At 37.3% G+C, this 22,068-nt stretch overlaps 1 protein-coding gene across 8 annotated transcripts in view; it reads left to right on the top strand.

The window, feature by feature from the left end:
* Window positions 1–21,552, top strand: part of TINAG (tubulointerstitial nephritis antigen) — a 48,628-nt gene extending 27,076 nt beyond the window's left edge. The window contains exons 8-11 of one of the 8 annotated variants that reach the window (XM_040599355.1): window positions 338–383; window positions 5,370–5,475; window positions 15,924–15,969; window positions 21,419–21,552. In XM_040599355.1, the coding sequence (XP_040455289.1) occupies window positions 338–383; window positions 5,370–5,475; window positions 15,924–15,969; window positions 21,419–21,475 (255 nt within the window). In that variant the 3' untranslated portion in view covers window positions 21,476–21,552. The other 7 variants (XM_040599352.1, XM_040599358.1, XM_040599357.1 and 4 more) reach the window with 7 other exon arrangements.
* Window positions 21,553–22,068: the final 516 nt, after the last annotated feature.

The following is a 22,068-nucleotide window of genomic DNA, read 5'->3' as shown; positions in this document are numbered from 1 at the left end:
CTCTTTATGGTTTCTTAATCATCTCTTTAATGCTGCTGCTTTGTGATCCTATAGAATGTAGAGATAAAAAAGACAGTATGTAGTCATAACTGGGCATTAATGCTTCTTAAACATGTTTCTGAAGGTTTTGTTCACTTGGCGAACCAAATAATCTAAATATTCTCTGGCAGAAATACAAGTACAATGGTACATTTATACCAGTAGGCGTGTGTGTGTGTGTATATATATGTGTGTGTGTGTGTGTACACAACAATAAATTAGTATGGGGTTTAATTTTATTTAATAGAATATATTATCTTCCCTTGCTCTCTCTGCTGTTGCTCTCGCCTCCCCTCAGGAAACTGACATAATGAAAGAAATCATGGACAAAGGACCAGTGCAAGGTATGGTAAGTTTGGAAGATGTTAATACTATTCTTATTGAAAAAATTAAAGCGTGCAATGTCCTTGTATCAAAATATTAGAGAACACAAATTGCATTCCACAGTGAATAAAACAGACATGAGCACTATAATTCATCCTGGGATGTTTGGTGGGCTACTGCATCAGAGTCCATAGTAAGTAAAATGACCTTGAGCTGGACTTGTTGAAAATGTGCCTTTTTCCCATAACAGTTCTTTGCTCATTGATGAAATAGCAATTTGGGTCTGTGCAGGAGGAGTTGAATACTAGGCAAAGCTCGGCTCTGTAGGGCTGGGATTGATTCCCCTAATGGCTGAAGCCAGCCCACCAAGCCTTCACTCCTCTGAAGGGAACGCTGCAGTATATGGGCCCTCTAGCAAACCGTTTAGTGCTGCAATACTCCCAGAATCTCCCCTTTCAGAGCCCAAATGCTCTTGTTGGTTGCAGAGGGCTATCAGTTTTGAATTTTTCTGCTGAGCCCTGCATGAGGAACCATGACCTCTTAGAGAAATTAAGAGACTTCGGCAGGGAGTGAGGAACTGCAAATGAGTGGTTTAGCCTGAATATTGTCCGTTTGCAGTCATGGATGGTGCTGGCAGCACCTGCAATTGCAGGTTCCTGCTCATACTCCAGGCCAGTGTCACTGGAGAGGTTGAAGAGTGTGGGGTTTGGGGTCATGGGCAAGGTCACAGTGCAGGATGTCCTCCCCTTTTTGATGGATGGCTGATGCAAAACCAAAGCATTTTACTTCAGAGGGCTTCTGCATTTCTACTGTCCTCAATTATATAATTAATTATCATAACCTCCAATTTATTATTGAAATGGTCTTGATTATTAGATTTCATTCTTTTCAGTGCACCACGGAGTTAAAATTATTTCTTAAAGCTCTTTATGTGGTCAGTGCAATTAAGCTGAAGCTCAGACTTAACAAGATCAATATTATCAATCTTTTTTGCTCTGTCCAAGTTAATTTGCTCAAGGAAAATATTTTTTTCCCTTGCTGCATTTGATCTAGAAGTGAACACAGTTGCTTCCATTGGTTTTAAGAAAGTAAAAAAAATAAGATGCTCATGATAAAATTTCAGACCTCTCTCTAATATTGTATTTGTAGTCCATGTATACACAGTTTGCTTGCTTAATCTGTCAGTACTAAATCTTCCTCAAAAAATAATCTATATTCAGCTATTTTTTAGGTTTTAACCACTCAATAATTCATACAATATTTTGAAGTGTCAATGCTTTTTTGAGAGAAAATGTGTCTCAGGTTAAGGTAATTCTGTATGTGGAAAAATCAAGATCTAATGAAAAGTATATAACCAAGTGCGTATATAACTGATTGAAATCACTTTCCATTTATCTTTTGTTATAATGAGATTTTTAAATGAGTCACAGTTACAACCCAATAATTTGTCACTGATTCTTCTATCTTCCTGTGCTACAGAGCATAATTCTAATTTTAAAAACATATCATACTATTTTTTTCCCCAAAAAAACCCATCCTGCAAATGATCTTCAGCTACTGAAAGAGATTTATCCATTATTCATTCAATTGTCATTCCTCAAGAACTTACAAAGCACTTATGGCCAGTCTTATCTAATGTACTAAGTAATGTTTAATAGCTGAAAACATTCAAAATCCTTTCACGATCATGATGTAGAAAGTCATCCTGTTTGATAAGGAATGTGCTTGGATTTTGGGGCATATTTAAAGTTAAGAAAAATATATATTTTAGAACAATTGTGAAACAGTAGGTGTAGAAATGTAATAGAAAATGTTATACAGCTTTTGAGTCTGAATGACAAATTCTTTCTGACATACGTCATTGTTTTCTAAGGTACAGGAACTGAGCAATTAGCACTTTCAGATGGAAATGAAGAAACACTTGTTTTCTAAAAAATCAGTTTTCAAATAAACATAGTGAAGTTTCATTAATGCTTTGAAAACATTCAAATGGACAATCTAATATTGCCCATTCATCTTTGTTTTTTTAAATGGACTTTAGGAAATACTCTGATAGTTACAGTGCTGACATAGGAAAATAATCCTTACTGTCACATTAGTCAGTCTCAATCAAAAGAAGAAAAGCTAACACATTAGTGCAATATATCTAAGTTTTGACCCTACATAACATTTCAGCTATCACGATCTTGGATAAAAAGTATTTGATTTGCTGACACAAGAAAAAGATCTGGAGAAAGTACTACCCTACATTAATGTGCAGTGCTACACTTAGTTCCTTTTCTAGCAACTACTTTATATCTTCATATGTCTTAGAGACACAGTTTCTTATTTAGGAATGTTATGCAGAGGAATCTATACTGGAATGAATCTTATAATCCGCTGCATTTATATGCATAGATATGACAGCTCAGCATGACCAAAGTAGCTCATGCATACGCTAAAGTCAACTTTATGAAAATCACTACCTCTGGTGATTAATTAATAATTAACCCATTCATTTTGGAAAATGCAAAGTCTCTTCTACGTAGGAGGGAACAAAGTTGGCTAGTAGACTGAGGTCATCTCATCCTCCGTCCATATTAGGACAAAGTCACTGAATAAATAAAAATATCTCGGTGCTTGATTTTTAATTATCATCTCTTTGTCCACTCTACAGTTCATATACCCAGCTCACTTAGCTCCAAAGACTGTATCATTATGTAGCTCCTGGTTGCAGTGTATATACATACAGATATACATAAGTACATATATTTACTTCTATATATACATACATATAAACACACATACACTAAACGTAGATCTAACATGTAATCATGGATAACATTCTCTAATGTAGACTGAAGTTATTCTGGAATTACATGGCAAAATTTTATATTTAATTTCTGTGGCAATAATTTAGGTATGATGTTTCTTCGCAGAGCCAAGAACATGTGTTTGATTTAGAGTTGCTGATAAAGAATAGGTTTCTGAAACTGAACATATGGACCTTGATTTCAAAGAACAATGGGATTTAGAAATGAAGCTACCTTCTCCTGGCCCAGGCTGATGATAAATGATATCTTCTAACCTCAGACCTCCAGTGGGAGAAGTGAATTTTGCAGTCCTTACACTCAGCCCTGTTTCTTTGCCTCCCTTTGGCCACGGTATCAAAACAAGATCCAGGGAAGCCTCTACAGTAATTTTTGGAATGACTCATCCCTTTCACTTCTCCTTTGACACTCTCACCTGGACTAAGGCCAATGAAAGTCTTTCCCCTTTCTGTTCCTTTGCACTGCTTTAAAGCTTTCCCTCCACAGGCTCCTCTGCAGCTCAGAAACCTCAACAGCTGGTATTTTACATAGTGGTACAGGGACATCCGCAGGAGTTAAGCTCCTGGCTCTATACACTGGTAAGCCTGGGGGCAGAGGGAGGGAGGCAGCCTTTGCAGGGAGCTGTAATGGAGTCCTGAGCTTGCAGCTAGAAGTCAAGAAAAAAGTTTATGTGATTTTCCACTTGGTCTGTTGCTGTCAATATGTGAGAGCTCTGGTTCTGCAGGCAGCTCGGCAGAAGGTGTAACATTATTAATTCAAAACATTTACGTTTTTTTCTGATTTAACTGATATAGCTCTCCCCAGACCTGCCCCTTATGTAGCATCATGGCTGCTTATTCCCCATGCATTGCTATCAGCATACATTTTTTATGTGAGTGACCTCATTAGCAAAGTATATTTTTAGACAGATTTCCTGGGCAAATGGGCTCATTTGACCATGTTTTGAGCTGTTTTCTTTCATCCCCTAAAATTTGTGAATGTTTTCTGTTTTCAGCCAAGTATGGTAGAGATCAAGAGGTTGTAAAGTTAATTTCTGTCGAGTTTATGAAAATATTCAGGTAGGAGAAAGAAATTGGAAAGTGTGCCCGACAGAAAATACTGCAACATGAGCTAACCTGACTGGATACCACAGATCTATATCAGGTTCATATGTTATAAATGCTCCAACAACATACAAGTGGTCACTGAAACTTGTATTTTATGGGACTCCCAAGGTGCAAGACTTCAGGAAACTGGATTTCACTAATTCTTATGTTCCAAGTAGTGTAGCAGTCTAAGACCATTAAAATCATATAGTAAAAGTAAGTTGGAGTTAAGCTTGTATACAATGCGTCTGATTCACTGGAATCTGAAGGTAATGTAGACCTGGAAAGTATTTTCATTTCTCTGGATCTGGTAGCCTATCATATAGTAAAGCAAATGGTATTAAGGTGGTAGAAAAAATGTGGAAAAGAAACCCAAAACATTTTTTTTTAAAAAAAGAGATTTATATTCATAGGAAATAATGAATAGTCATAAAATGCGTATTGTAGTCTTCATTTCCTTGCACAAAATTTCCAGTTCATCATCTCCTTGGCCTTTTTTTTTATGCACACAATGCCTTCCCCACCCCTACCCACCCCACCCCCACCCCCCACCCCCCGCCTTTTAGCTGAAAGTATTAACAAATATAAACAATCTAGTTTTCCACAAGGAGTGGACTGTGTACTTAATGAACTCTATCTGAGTTTTGGAAAAAGGCATACGTATCACTCCACCATATTTCACAGGATATGCATTGTCTGTGAAATGCTTTTCTTGAATATGCAGATGCTTGTCAGAACAGAGGATTTTATACATGAATCTTGAGGAGATTTATTTATTGAATTGAATTTCATTGTAATTGAGAAAACTTATGTAAGCCTACACGAGGCAATATTTCTTCTTACTGTATTGGAAGAAGTCCATGTTAGGGAGTTTTTATGACAGAGAAACCCAATTAACTTGTCAAGAGACCTTTGAGAGAACTCTATTGGAATATTTCCTTTGGTTCACTTACATCAGGGACTTCTGAGCAATTAGTGAATTTAAGTGTAATTATGAAGCACACTTATACAGTCCAAGAGACAAGAAAAATATTATTGGTAAAACACAAGGAGCAAACAAGAACAGAAACAATATTTGCTGACTGTGCTGATTTTTCCTATTGTTTTTTAGCTATAATGAAAGTGTATGAAGATTTTTTCCTTTACAAAGAGGGAATCTATAGACGTACCCAGAAAGCAGGATCCAAATGGAAAACTCATTCAGTCAAAATCCTTGGGTGAGTAAAGCATATTCTTTTACCCTTTTCTTCTGCCAGTCATGAATGAAGTAAAATGTCAATGACCAATTTGGAACCCAAAGGTTTCACTGTCAGAAGTGGAGCACTGTTAGCTCCCAATGTAAAGTGGTTGTTGTTTCATTTTCATATATCTATCTAAGAATCTTAGAGAACATCCGAAATTGGTATAGAAACTATCATCTTTTAATCTACTCTAACATTTGCTCTAAAACTTAAAATATACTGGTTTATAGAATAAAATTTTTTTTGAGTATTCACAAATACATGTCAAGTTGTGAACAAAACTGACATAATTTCCTTCAAACATGTTATGAAGCAGAATGCAAATGAAAACATAAAAATTGACAGTGGCCTCCTAATTAAGAAGCACAGCTTACTGGCACGGCAGTCTGGCTTTCTATGCCCCAAGCAGAAATTAACTGCTGCTGGGATGCTGCTTTTGTTTGTGATACATAAGGAATACACACTCAGAACTGAAACTGCTGCAGAAGAGTGTGTATGATACACTAGTGGATTTCTCTTCAAACATAGACCAGTGCCACTACATTAAGATGGCAAGTATCTAATAATACATACACTCAAATTACAGAATGCACCACAGGGCTTTGTTCTTTGACATGGAAGGAATATGCAAGGTATATATAACTGGTAGGGTAACATCAGACTTACATAGCTAACATTAAAATGTCTGAGTTATACTAGAGGAATCCCACTTGTAATGTCATCATAAAATAGCTTAAAAACAAAAATGACCGTCTGACTGGTACATAATATTTATAGTAAGGTAGTATCTTCAGAATGTCTTACATATGTGTGTTTGTGTATGTGTACACATACTTATACATGGATCTGTGTGTATATGCACATACAATTACAACTCTTAATGACACCTGAATGAAAATAAGCTAAAGAGGTACAATTAAACGGCAAATGGCAAGTTAGACTAAGGAAGACAAATTGGTCAGTTTGGTAATTTTCCCTTTTTCAGCTGCATTGTTATTTTAAGAACACAAATGACTGAAAAATCATTTCCATGTGAAACTTATCTTTATATCGAGATCTCTTAATAAAAGTAGACTGGATTCACATCAAACATGAACTTGGTAGCAGATTTATCTCTCAGGTCTATACATTTAAGCTAGACTTGCTGAACAGTCAAGCCTATTCTATAGCAGATTGTCTGTAAAATTGGTGCATGTTTTCTTTTAATCTTTTCCTTCTATTCCTTTGGCTTTCTTATTTCCACCTAGGAAAAGATGACAGAAGAGAAATTTAGTGTCCATACATAAAGAAAACATGAGGCAGATTTGTTAACAATATAAAGATGCCGAAGTTTATTCAGTGTAGGGGAAGTACATTGGCTTAAACAGCTATGGTTCTAGTTCAAATACATCTGTCTTCAAAGTTAGGCATAGTGAAGTAAAATATCCCTCATTAATGTTTGCAGCCTGTTCAGACAAATCTTCTCTCACTCTTTCCTCTGCATTGTTTCAGTATCAGTGACAAGCTACAATATCTGATCCATACCTTCACTCAAAAGGCTGTATCTGCTGATCCCCTGACAGTGAGAAATTCAGAAAGACCACAAAAGCCCAAGTCTTTGGCTACAATCAAACCTATGGACTGTCATCTTATGGCTTGAAGAGGACAAGAATATTTTTTTAAAAAGTATTTGATACTATTTAATGAACAAGATAGATTTTTAGATGTTTCACAGGTGCTCAGAATGACAAAGGGTTTTCATAAGAGGACATTGAGAGGTGTATGTTAACTGGAAACACATTTTCCCTCTATTTTTATCAATGATTCAGTGGAAACTTCAGATTCGATAGTGCAGCAGATTAAATGGCATTGAAACATCTATGCCCCAAACAAATACTGGTTAAATGTTACTTAATACAAAAAGCCATGCTAATGGGGATAAAATTGACACTTGAGGCTTTACCGAGAAGTTGGTCAAACACTGGAACAGGCTTCCTAGAAAGGTGGTTGATGCCCCAAGCCTGTCAGTGTTTAAGAGGCATTTGGACGATGCCCTTAACAATATGCTTTACCTTTTGTTCAGCCCTGAATTGGTCAGGCAGCTGGACTAGCTGATCATTGTAGGCCCCTTCCAACTGCAATATTCAATTCTAAGTTTATGTTGTGGTTGTATTGGAGGTTATATAAGGTTTTCTGGTTATCTTATTTGACCTTAAGATCCTTGTGAATGCAGAACTTAACGGAAATGAAAATATTTAAAAACCCAAGAAATTTAGGAAAAAAATGGACAAAGCACAATATGAGTGAAGACCAAAACCTTAAAACCAGAATACGTATATTTCTTTTGTGCATCCTCTATGCTTGCTGCTTTTTAACAAATTCATTGTTTCTGTTTGTGAGGATAGGATGTGACACAATCCCATCTTGAACACACCCCCACTCTAGAAAGACAGGGAGCAGCTATTGCAAACCAACCAACCAACCAGAGACAAAACTTAACTCCCAGATTTATAGGAATAAAGCTTTGCCAGTGATGTCAGTGAATCCAACATTCAACCTACAAACTATAAATCAGAAAACGCAACTGTGAGTTGAAATGGTTGGCAAAAAATTGGCAAGAATTATTTAATATTGTTTTTCTGTTTGTGTATATTTTATTGGTAGATGAGGACTGTCAGTATATATGTAAGGAGTCTGTTCTAGATACAAATTTTCAAGTGGCAGAAGTTGGAGATATGATGGAGAATGCTGATTCCTAGAGAATGGTGTTCAGTAAACAGTTTAACTGCCCGGTTAAAGCAAAGTACTGACTTCCACTAACATCAACAGATCTGCAGGAATTAATAGCTTGAGATCTGACACCCGTCATTCTTCTTTACTTTTAAAGCCTTACTTTTTAGTTGATTTCTTCAGTCTTAAGGAGTCAGTTTGTATAATATTATTTAGCACACTCTTCAGATGTCTTTGTTGTATTTGCTGTCAAAAGCATTTTACCTACAAAGCCAAACGTAAGCATGCTGGAATCTAGTTTTTGTTCTCCTACAAAACACCTCAGTTTTGAAGCCACTGCTGATAACCCTTTTTATTGTGTTAAGTTGTATTTCTAGCTGGTTTATGGTTTTATTTAATGATATTTCATTATTGACATCTATGTTTTTTTCTGAAAATTTTCTTCAGACTTGTAAAGTTCACCTTCATTGTACTGTTACAGCAAAAAAGAAACTAGGAAATGTTCAAACAAAACCAATTTCCATTCTGTGGAAGAATACTGAAGCAATCTACATATTCTAGTTTTTTAACTGTCGGGAAGTGTTGTGCATTCAGGGCTTACTCCTACAGAGTTAATATTAAGGGAAAGTTATTATTGAAAAGGACAGCTAAGGTGCCTCTACTATACAAAACTGGACACAAAATTACAAAAATCCTTTTATGGAAGCACTCAAGTACTCATCCGTTTATCTGAAGGAGCAGCAGAATTCTCGTTGCAGAGTCAGCTGGAGGTGGTTTCCGTTGACTAAATGGAAATACCTTGCTTACTTTTTCTCCTGAAGGGGACTGAATGCAATTTGGAGAAATTACTTCTTTTTATTCAAGTTTATTTTTGATTGAAGGTCATGATGGTTTCTTTGGGAGAAACTAAGTGTTGTATTTCTAACAGAATATTTTTTTAGACAGAAGAAAACTCCCTTTTAAAAAGTATGTTTTGCTAATTAATAGGCAGACCTTCTCCTTAATGATTACTTAAAATCTTTGCTTTTTCTCTTAATAAAAATGGAAATTTTGGAGAGGGTAAGGTTGAAAGCTTTTACTAAAAATACCAAATGCAGGTACATTAGTGGTCTAAAGAGTTTTAAAAATAATGCTAATAGATTCCCTGTCTCTGTGAGTAATGAGGTCTAGCATCTGTTTCCTTTTGAAATGTCATTAATTTGGAGTAAATATCAAGCTGGAATAATCACAAAAGCAAGAGACAAAAAAGTGCTATTAGATTATTTTGGTCATCTTCCAGAAAATGTAATATTGCTCTCCAATGGTTGTCGTCCAAGAATGTGTCAACTCACTTATAAGTCTTTCTCATTTCCACTTGGGAACTAATTCCACTGGGAGTTAAACTACTTCACTGCTGGGATATTTTTTCTTGGTATTTTCTTTCCTGGACTTCTTCCCCCTATACTATCTATAGCCAAAGGTATGACACAATTTTCTCTTTCTGCTTGACGTTTGAGCCCTACACACATTTTGGTCTTTAGTGTCTATACATATTGTCTACTACTTTTCTCAATTTGTCACACGAATACCCTTTACTGTTGCTTTTTTATTCCTAGCTGTGACCTACCGGATTTAGCGTAGTGTTCCAGTCATACAGTGTATAATTCTTTACTCAAAACATGCATGATCTTGCCTGCTTTTAATCCCAGCTGCTCAGGTTTTCTTTCTGTTAACATACTTGAAGCAGAGTCCATGTCTGATTTGCTGCTCACTATCACATCTACTAGCTTCCAAGGCCTCGGCTTCCCTGGAGACACTGGAAATCTCTGATTACCTTCAACAAGGTTGAGATGTCATTAGTTAGCAACACATAGTTTTGATAGGTCTACTTTAGGTAATTAATACCTTGGCTGCATGAGCTACAGGATCTCAGGAACGAGAACTGTCATAGAAAGAAAAACAACTGCAGGAGAAGATACAACATTGACTGTATTAAAGGAATGGTATCAGCTGACAGCTCTGGAAGTGTCATAGTCTTTTATGAAGGAGTGACAATCATTTATTAATTCCTATTGATTTTAATTTATAGTCAAAATATTGATGCATCTCAGATTCATGAATAGATTTCCATTTCTTTTCTTTAAAGACTACTTTGTAAAAGCAGATAATGGCAGAAGGATTTGCTCTACTACTAAATCATTTTCACTCACAATGCCTGGCACAAAAGGATTCTATTCCATGGTGAAGGCTTCAAGCCACAGCTGTTTTACAGGGAAAATTAACTGAAGTGTCATTTACCCTTCCAATCTGTTGGTCCCTAGACCAGCTCTTGCTCCAAGCCATGAGGGGACATAAAATGCATCCCAGATTAGTTTAAGAACCTTTTCAGTGCAATAAATTCCTGGTTTAATTTTGTTCAACCAAACTGTAGCATCTACGATTTTGTGCTATATTGTGACAAACCAATATGTATCAGAACTGTAATTTCCATGTTGCTTATTACCATAATTTTGCCCTGTTCTCTAAACTCTTTAATTTTATGCCTGATGGTTCAAGTTGGACAGAATCCAAGTCCTTCAGTCAGTAATGTCTTAATCTTCCTCATCATTTCTTCTGAAGTGATGTGTTACAGTTGTGTAATTCTGGAAGCGATACTATTATCTGCTGATTCCTACTCTGACACTTTATTCACTGTGTATTTCCTAATAATTTCCAGTCTTCTCCTTTGCCTATCTCATGCTTCAGTAGGCAATTCATTACACCAGGATTCAATTTAAGATTCAGACAGGTGTGATGTGCTAGACATCCAAATTGTCATCACAGAAATAATAGTCTAGTCATTAAAGTCAGTAGAGACTGCAGAGCAACTCAGATACAACTGCTCATGGATCCATTAGTGGTCCCCACACAAATATTTGGTGCTACCAGCAGTGGGAAGAGCTTCCCACCTGGCTGTGTCTCCAAAAGGATGTGGATATCTCTTAGGTCCTCTGTCATGTCAGCCAGAAACATGGATGTCTCAGGCACTCTAAGGCATCTGAAATAGCCCTAGACACCTGCATTTAGGCAAGTGAATGGATCCCAATACTCTGTATGCTGCTGTGGGACACATACATTTAGATTTCTTAATCTTGAGCTAAATCCCACAGTGTTTTACTGTGAGGAAAAAGCTAGATTCCAATGCTGACATTGGCACTATTATCCTTAATGTTAATGTACTGCTTAAATCTCAGAAGAAAGCAGTAAAACAGTAGTACACTGTATTAACTACATTTTGAAAATAGTGTAAAGAAACTATTATGTAATCTATTTTTCCAGAGGATACCCAAAGCAAAAATTTGCATTGATTGATAATATCCTTATACTACTGGTACTTTTCATAATCTGTACAGATCTTTCACTTTTATGGGGCAAAAGTGGGTGGCATGGGCTTCACTTCTAAACCCCAATTGCTTATTTAGCTCCTTCAGGATTATATTTGAAATTACTCAATTTTTTTTCAATTTTGGTTCTGAAGATTTTGAGGGACACATCAACACTTTCTCTGAGCTGCTACTCTGCAGAGAAAATGTGATCTGGAATGCTAGCGCTGACCACAGTTATCAATAACATACCAGGTTGCTTTTTACTCCCATTGTGTCTTCCATGAGGGCTCTTTCTAAATTTATTAATGAACAAACTTTTGCAACTAATGTCTATTTTAAATATGAAATAAGTTAAGAAGTTACATCTCAAAGATTACCCAGATTCAGGAAAAGATATTTGTACAGGGTCCTGTCTATGTAGGAAAACATACAGGACACAAACTCCATTGGAACAAGACTGGTTTTTAAATTGTTGAAATAAGATGCCATCCAGTTTCCATTCAGCCTAGGGGATGACTAAGAGTTTTAGAAGGTTAACATTTCCTCTGAATTTATTTTCAGATTACTATTATCTGACCATTTTAACAAATTCTTCTCAGTCAGTCTTTGTTCATATTTCAAGGAGCAAGCAAAACGGTAGTTAAAATTCAAGATGAATTTAATATTATTCATTTATATCATTTATTTCTTTATAACTCAGAAAACCAACCCTCAGGTGCCTGGTTTAGCAACAGGAAAGATATTTAGAGATTTGTTTTCTCTGAGGAATCTAAACTTAAATTAAGCTTAAAGCAGAAACTGTGCTTGGATGCTATAATACATTTGATAGGTTGTAACTAAGGGATACAATGCAGAATTAATTTTTTCTATCAGTAAGGCTAAAGTAGTTTTCATTACAGGCAGGAAAAGGGAAAAAGAAATTTCAAAGGTCAAATGCAATACTTATGCTGAGAAATTCATTTTACAAAACAGGAATCTATTTTAAAAAATATGTTCTCCTTTTCTAAAAACACTACTGCATGAACACTTTCACTTACAAGTTTTTGAAAGAATTACTTCCTCTTTAGAAGGTATATTAGTATGAATAAGGCAAGAAAATCCCAGAAATGCTCTTGATGGAGCTGGCGTTCATTATTCCCAGAGGCAAGATGTCAAATCAAACTGGCATGTGGCTACAAACACTGCATCATTGAACAATGTATATAGAATGTGGTTGAAAAAACAACAGCTGTTTCCATTACAGCTGAGTGCTTTTTCAGACTGAGAAGAGTTAGTTAGCCTGGGAGAAATGAGAACTGGGGAATCTCAGCCAGTCTTTGGAATAAGCCTGAACAAACTATGCCATGTTTTAGGAAAGGCTTGGTAAATAGACCTAGGACCTCGTGCCACAGTTGCTGCCAGTAAAGGTCAGCACCTATGGAGATGGCAGTCCATTCCACGTTTCCTGCTGTCCTGCTTCTGATTCACACACGAACCCCAAGACTGGTTTGGATCAGTAAACAGTAAATCAACCTTATCTGCTCTTTACACTGCAGCCATTAAAAAAAACTGGCAAAATCACTTGCCCCATCACAATCTTTACTTAGCTTTATAACTGTTCAGTAATTTAACCATTACAGAAAATCTATACGTTGAATACAAAATTTAGTAATTCATAGAGCTGTGGACTACTTGAGGCTGGAAGTTGTTCGGCCCAGCTCTCCTCACCCTAAATTGGCAGGGCCATTTTAGATCAAGTTGATTAGGTCATTGAATACTTTAGCTTAGGAGGGATCTCTGAAGGTCATCTAGTTTAATTCCCCAGCTCAAAGCAGAGCCATCTTCATATTTAAGGTTCACGGAGCTTCTCAGGTTGAGTTTTAGATACCTCTGAGGACAAATAGTCCACAACCACTCAGTTCAGCAGTGCCTAAACACTCTTGTAAACCCCTTTTTTCCTTATGTCCAGCTGCAATTCCCCGTGCTGAAAACTCTGACCATTGGCTGCGCACATATCGGGAATTTGCTCTATCTTCTCTCTATCTGCCCTTTGTATAGCACGAGACAACAAGCAGACCTCCCCTGAACTACCTCTCCTGAGAGCTGAGCAAAGCCAGCTCCCTCAGCCTTTCCTGGTACATCACGTACTCCAGATCCCAAGCATCTCAGTGGACTCCTGCTGGTTTTGTTTCAGCCTGTTAATGTCTTTCCTGTATGAGGAAGCCCTAAACTGGGCACAGTGTTCTGGACACAGAATGGCAGGTCCTGAATATAAAGTATTAGTCACTTTTCTTGACCTGCTTGCTGCACCCCTGTATACTTCAATATATTTTAATTCAGAGTATTTGAATGAATGTCTAGGGGCATGGATTACTAAGTAAGCAGCTTTTCTTTCTAAACTGTACGATAAAATACATACATCAAGCACCTCTATTTTTGTGACTTGGATGGAACAAAACCTGGGAAATCAAATTCATGGATATGTTATAGCCAAGAATAAAAAAGAATCCAGTTCCATTTTGGTTTCTAGGTTTACTTCCATTTAGAAACATGTCTGAGAATCCATAAATTCCTATCAAGGTATGAAACTAGAAGTTAACTTTTTTTTTAGAAAATAACAAGTGTTAGAGAAATATTTAATTACAGAAATGCAAGTCTGTGGGAACCGGTCATCATCCTGCTCAAACAAGTGGGAGAGATAATGTGTAGTACTGAATATAGGAATAGATTAATATAAATTCAAGGCAATTTTCTTTGTCTCTAAGACTCATGTGAATATTGGACTTTCATACTGCAGCTGATGTAATTTTTTTTAGTAAAATGATCACAAGGAAAGAAGTAAATCTGAATCTGATATGAAATCAGATAGCCCGTTTTATCTTTTTTTTTTTTTTTTTTAATTTACAATCATGACAGATTGTATCTGAAATATATCTGGCAAAGAAATGGCAAAGATTATTAATAGTCCCTGAAATTTCACATGGTAATTCAAGGAAAAAGCATTATAGGGCCTTTTAAAAAAACAACAATTACATTCAGTGGTCATTATGACCAATATTCTTTTTATGATTCCTTGCATTTAATGAGTTGTAGCTACAATTATATGCTTGTGACTATAACCAGACTTCACCTTTCTGCTAGTTACCAATTTGTCTTGCTTTTTCTTTTCTTTGGCTGGAAGTGCAGGTATTCAATGTATATTAGAGTCCACTGTTAACCAATGAGACTGATGCCACTGTGGCTTTTCAAATTTTTTTACAAAGATGACACAAAAATCCTAATTTCCCTATTCGCAGTGTGGGCCTTCTCATATTTTTGCTGCTTGCCTTTCAGAGTGAATGGAACATTGTACATACAGCTCAAACATGTGGCATTGGTGGCATACACACCAATAAATGCCCTCTCAATGGCAGTATGTATATTCTAGGATTAACTTTATACTGTGAAAAAAACCTGTAGAAGTTTACATCTTTGGTTTTCTGCTTATTTGTGCCCTTTTATAAACACCCAAGCATCACAACCTGTGAGCAGTAACTAGACAAGCTTTCATTGTACAAATGAAAAACAACACAGAACTCTTTAAACAATCAGTATCATATATACCTAGTGTGCAGTGCAGCTTTTGCTCATTGGGCTACACCCAGATGACAGACAGCCTTGGAACTTCTGCCCTATATATATGTGTGTGTGTGTATATATATATAGTGAGGATTAACAACACGGAGCACTGTACAGTTCAGCTACAACTACACAATTATGAAAGCCCTATCACCTGGCAGGTGGGGACAGTGTCTCACGTGTGTTCATGGATATTACCACAACATTTAGCACATCCTCAAAGGTATCAAAGAAACGTGAAGTAAGTTTACAGGTCATCCCCCCGCACCGTGCAGTAAAACAGATTAGGTTGTCAGCAATTTCATTTGAGCTGAGAAACGCTGGGAACATTTTCAGTCCCAAAGCACCAGCTATTTTTGTAAAGGTGTTGGATGAGATCTTTAACAAAAAATGTTCCTAGGGATCTTCAGCTGAATTGAAGAAAGAGGTTCACATTAATTTCAATACTCCTACACAGTTCAGCTCAGCTGGCAAGCTCTGCAAAGGAGAGCTTTTGTCAATGAAAACAGGTTTTTGCAGTGACAAACTAAAACTACATTTGACATAAGCTTTTGTAGTCCTTAATGGCAATTTGGCTTGTGGCTAGAAGGATACTTATCTTCATTTTAATCATCAGAGTTTGTTATTTAAACATTGAGATGTCTGTCACTCGTGCTTTGTTCTGATACTAGCGTTAGGCCAACTAAGAATCTTTTCATTTCTGGTTGCTTGTTTAAAGCCACAAAATGTGAACGTGTGCATCAAAGGTCTCACTAGTACCATCTCTTGTAACAGATGGGGAGCACTGGCTGACAAAAAAGGGAAGAAACAGAAGTTCTGGGTAAGTGAATCCTTAGCACTGTATTTTGAGGCAGAAGAAAAAAATCTCTACAACACAGATTATTGAAAACCAACATCTTTACTGTCCTTCACTCTCTCTGTTCCTATTTCTTCCCTTCACCTTAAGGTCTCCTGCATAATTCTGTTCCCTTTCTAGCAACATTTATCATACTGGCCCTTGAACTACAGCACCATCTACCTCAGTTTCAAAGCCTGTTTCATCTGATCTCCCACCTATATCTGTGTTTTTTCCTACACTGTCTTTTCTGTCTCAAATCTTATTCAAATTCTCAAATGTTGTTCAGGTTTCCCATGAAGACTCCATTCTTTTTGATGCCTGAAAATGAGGCTCAATAAAAGTAATCAATATTATTTGTTAAAACATTTGGAAAACACAAGCTATCTGTTTAAACAGCATTGGCAAATGCTACCTAGCTATCAGAAAAAAAAAAATTAAACACTGGCTTTCAGCCATTTAGAATAAGTCAGATTTTATCACCTTGATTATGATTAACGGCTCACCTCATTATTCCTGTGTTCAGCAGAAGGTAATTTGAAGTTTACATAGCTGATGGTAGGTAGTTTCACTGACATCTAGGGCAAAAATTCTGACTTCATTAGAAACTAAATTGCTCGATATGTCAATAGCTACCTGAATGAAACCTAATTTATTAAAAGTCAGCTTTTTCGTACATTGGGTCTCTCTTTAACAGATTAGTTGTAATTGGAATTTTGAGCATTGTTGTTTCAATGACCACTTTCTCCAGACAATAGCTGAATTATCTAATGATTTCTGCTTCAGTTTATCAAACTGTCTTGTAGAGATGGTATTCAATTTTTACTAACCCTGGTTTTGGAACTGAATTTTTGATCAAAATAAAAAGGAACAAATTATTAGAGATCAGAAAAAGATGCATTCTGATACCAAATCTGAGAAACTCTGTTTCTTAAAAAGGAAACTAACACAAAAGATTCATTTTGCATTTTACATCTTGTGTTTTTACATACCACTTTAAAATTAATTTTTTTTTTCCCCTTCTTCCCTCCTCCTCCCCCCCCCCCCCCCCCCCCCCTTTAGATTGCTGCAAATTCCTGGGGAAAATCTTGGGGAGAAAATGGTTATTTTAGGATTCTACGTGGACAAAATGAGTGTGATATTGAGAAGCTGATTTTAGCTACTTTGGGATAGCCATAGCCTTCTATTCTAATTGTATTGTACCACGCTCTATGCATCTGTTCTTTCCATTATTGCATATTGAGTCTTTCTAGAGAAATAAAAGTGTCTTCTCTGTAAGTTACCTTTCTTTCTATTACAGCTCATTAGGGCTTCCTGACTTGATTACACTGCAGCTATCACAACACTCTCACATCTCACCTGGTACAAACACTCCTTTATACTAGTAGCAATTTCTATCCAAGACTACTGAAAACCTTGGTGTCTCACGGAGCAGAAAGTTCCCTCCTCTGTTATTTACATGTCACCACTATTTTGTTATATTACTAAAGGTTGATTCAACAGTGCCTGAAATAAATGGAGTTACATAGTTCATTGTTAGTAATAATCTCTTTACATTATATACTGTGGTCACAAATTGCTTTAGAAATGTTTTGTTCTCTCACACAGAACTAGCTGAGACAGCTCATGGCCATACTGGATAAAAAATTGAAATGAAATATAAGTAGACTTCTGATACTGTTGCAGAATAATTATTTTCTATCCTAGCTTAGATAAATTGTATCTATGTATCATTATCTTTTCCAGGAAATTATTTTTTTACTACTAGATCCCAGAAAGTTGATGCATTTAGAGTAATACAAAAATTACTTGCAGTGAAACAGCATACTCCTGTTCCCACAACTACAATTAAAAATGTACAACTTTAATAAAAGGAAAACAAATAAGAAAATGCGATTTCTTCTCAATTAAGTCTAGACTAGACCAATTCTTGAACTACTTGCCTTCCACTCACTGTTTAACCTGGGAACAGTCATGTGCGACCATTCCCAAAAGCTTTTTTTCAATGGATAAAAATGGAAAAGATACCCTGTTGTTTGTCTCCACTGACATATCTGTAGTCCAGGCACAGTTCACAGTGTTGGCCAGCAGGATCATTAGTGCAGACAAGACACCCAGCAACTCCTTCACTGCCAATGCTTCCATGGCTGCCTCTGTCTGAAGAAAAAGCTTACAGCATGCACCTCCTCCTATCAGTATTGCTACAAATTTTGACAGGCTTGAGGAGCGTTTGGCTGATTTGTTAATTAAAATACAGATATTGCAACTATGGGTATAAAAAGAAGTTAACTACTTTCTAACCCTTTTAGTTTCAATTAATCCAAAGGCCAGATACCAACAAAAATCATCAGTCATAAATTTATCTACGAAAAACCCCAACTCTGGCATGTTAAATAGGTGGGGATAAAAAGCTACCATGAATTTCCAGTGAACAAAAAATCTCCAGTAACACTTTCAACATCTTTAATAGACTATGCTTCATTCTTTCCAGAAAATTAAGGACTTTACTTCCAATGTCATCAGCAAAGGAAAAATAACTTTTCCTTCAAGAACTTCTCATGGCAGTGGTATGCAACAGATGTCCTTGCTACTGAAATAATGTCTCTTAAACTCGGGCCACAATTTATGCTGCATCACTTCTGAAAGGGTTATTAAAATGTTAGTGTCATACTGCTGCACACAAACTCTTCTGTGGCCTGTAGTATCATACAATAAAGGGAATTTAGACACAAAAAATCTTTATCACTTGAAATTTATAGCAAATTGTAACACAAGCAATTCCAGAATGCCTAAGCGCTTTTGAGACAAGAAGTAACTTGTCTATGTTTAGTGAGCTAAACCAGTACTTGAGATGAAAGTGTACAGAGCCATCTGCACAGCTACTTCCCAATCTCTTGATATCTATTGATTCCATAAATACCAAGATTTCAGAAGAGCAAAATTTACCTCTGAAGTGAATGATACTGTAGAAACATATCTAGTCAACTCTGGGTTGGTTTTTTTTTGCCTCATTCAACTTCAAGATTGTTTGCACTGCTGTAGCTCTTACTTTTCTAAGTGGTTGTTGCTACTCCTGATTTGCATGCAAGATTTTTCAGGTATCTGGGCTGTTACATTAAATTTCTTCAGCGACGAGAAAAATCAAAGCTACACTTATAGAACTTTACCTAATTGAATTGACAACTTGGCTTGAACAAAACACCATATACAAGTGAAACAAATCCAGCTATGTCAAATAAATTCAATGGGTTACAAAGTAATACTGCTCTACCTACCTTCTGGGATTGACCTTTGGTGCTCCAGGCAATCTATGTGCTCAGCACACACTCCACACTCCCTCAGTATCATAAAGCTGCTGTCTGGAAATGCCACATCCCTTGGGGGTGGGGTTGGGGGGAGTGAGTGAGCAGCTGCATGGTGCTTGGTGGCCAGCTGGAGTTAGAGCACGCAGCCATTTTTGGTGCCCAACACAGAGCTTGAATCCATGACCCTGAGATTAAGAGTCTCATGCTCTACTGACTGAGCCTCCCCCAGAGGGAGAGTGAGAAGAAATGGAAAAGAACATAAAACTCAAGGCTTAACATAATAACAATTTAATAACTGAAATAAATCTAATGAGAATAATAATAATAACAGTTATAATGAAAAGAAAGTAGAAGGGGAGAGGAATGAATTCCAGAGGGAAGGGAGAAAAGAAAACAAGTGATGCAAAATACAACAGCTCGCTACCTGCTGGCCAATGCCCAGCCAGTCCCAAGCAACTATTCCCTGGCCATCCCTCCCCAGTTTATATACCAGGCATGACGTCCCATGATAAGGGATACCTCTGTGGCTAATTCAGGTTGGCTGACCCGGTTGTGTCCCCTCCCATTTCCCTGTACCCCTCCCACCTGCTCGTTTGCAAGGCCTGGGAAACTAAAAAGCCCTTGAATTAGTATGAACATTAGTTAGCAACAACCAAACCCATCCGTGTGTTATCAACGTTGTTCTCACACCAAATCCAAACCACAGCACTGCACCAGCTACTAAGAAGAAAATTAACTCTGTCCCAGCTGAAACCAGGACACGGGAGCAGGAGTAAACTTGCTCTTCATTAAGATGCCACCTGTTTCATTTCTCTCTTTCTTTTTGGCCTCTCCACCACTAATGCTCAGCCATGCTTACTAGCTTGGACTAAAAATATCATCTAGCCTGGAGCCTTTTCCCCATATGAATAAAAAAGAACAATATGTAGCTCTGGTTGATTCAACAGAGCTTGTCAACTTTAAATCACTAGTATTGCTACTTACTGGTCTGTGAGAACTGCAGAAAGGAGTGGTGCTAGGAAGGGAAGGCGATGCAGGAATAGACTTTGTGTTTGTGATGTGGTGTAAGTTTTCTTTCCCATAAAACCAGGATGGCAACAAATTCCCTCTCAGATTACACATTACAGTATTTCTTGTTAACAACGTATTATGTGGTGTTTTGATTAGTTTTTGGTCTAACTGTGAAACTTTAAAACTGGATGTAGAAATGTCTAGAAGATTGTATGTCTTGGGACCTGGTACGTGATGGTATTCGTAACTAATGGAAAACTCCCTGTGTAAATTCCTATATATTTAGGAGCAGTTTGAGATAGAACTCTGAACAGAAATATCTATGGACTTCGGGAGAGTTTGAATTTTCCCAATATTAACTGAGTAGAACAGGCTCCTTTTCCAATTTATATTGATCATCTTTTAGGGCTTTCCCACAATCAAACCCTAAATGTTTCTGACCGTATCTAACAGATAACACTGTTAATGCCCTTTGAGATGGCTTTAAGTGGAAATGCATTTTAAAATTAGAACAGCTAACAAGCCAATAAAGGAATCCAGCTATTTTCACACTATTGTTGCCCTTTTTTCCATCCTATTGTTATAGAAACATCACCCATCTGCTAAATGATAGCAAATCACACCCTAAAGATTAGCTTTCTGTTCCATAGAAACTGCTATCAAGCCTGGTAACATTCTGTGAGTGAATCATTTTGTTTGCATAAGGGTGCCCAGAAAGCATTGAATTCTTGAAGGCAATTGCTCTGCTGAGGGGTCTGAGTCATACAGAGACAGGAGGACCAGGGAGCTGCCCTTACACAGGCTTCCAGTCAGAGATTTTGGTGGGGTTGAGAAGCACAGAACTTTCCTATCTCACTGGCAATCACTGCGCGCAAGTTGGCAAGACCCAGTTTCCCCAGCTCTAGAGTTTGCTCCTCATCATTAGGTGAATCTGAAAAATTTACGGTAATTGCATATGTGCTGGGTTTGGCTGAAATACAGTTAATTTTCTTCATAGGAGCTAGTATGGGGCTACGTTTGGGTTTGTGCTGGAAACAGGGTTGATAACACAGAGCTGTTTTACTTACTGCTGAGCAGCGCTTTGGCAAAGTTGAGGCCTTTTCTGCTTCTCACCCCTGCAGCGAGGAGGCTGGGGGTGCACAAGCAGCTGTGAGGAGACACAGCCGGACAGCTGACCCCAGCTGACCAAAGGGCTATCCCATACCATGTGATGTCATGCTCAGCATGTTAAGCTGGGGGAAGAAGAAAGAAGGGGAGGAATTTGTCTTCCCAAGTAACTGTTGTGCATGATGGAGCCCGGCTTTCCTGGGGATGGCCGAACACCTGCCTGCCCCTGGGAAGCAGTGAATGAATTCCTTGTTTTGCTTTGCTTGCGTGTGTGGCTTTTGCTTTCCCTGTTAAATTGTCTTTATCTCAACCCACGAGTTTTCTCACTTTTACTCTTCCCATTCTCTCCCCTGTCCCACTGCGGAGGGAGTGAGTGAGTGGCTGTGTTAGGCCTTAGTTGCACTTCGGGGTTAAATCTACGACACTGTAATAGGGATTCTCATTTCATGTTACTATTTCAGAATTGTGCACAAAGAAAATGCTTTTATACAGCCATATAATAGCCTTAAAGCACAGCATATGCATACTCCTGCTAAAATTAATTGATAAAAGAGAAGCATTTGAACATCTCACCCAGTGAGCACGATCGCTTGAGAACAAACAGCTGAAGGGATCCAGGCTGCAAAATGAGGTTGGAGCAGAGGGAAGGGTTTTGCCAGTG

The sequence above is a fragment of the Falco naumanni genome, chromosome 6, assembly GCF_017639655.2.
Source record: "Falco naumanni isolate bFalNau1 chromosome 6, bFalNau1.pat, whole genome shotgun sequence".
Classification (NCBI taxonomy): domain Eukaryota; kingdom Metazoa; phylum Chordata; class Aves; order Falconiformes; family Falconidae; genus Falco; species Falco naumanni.
This window is presented reverse-complemented; position numbering and strand designations above follow the sequence as displayed.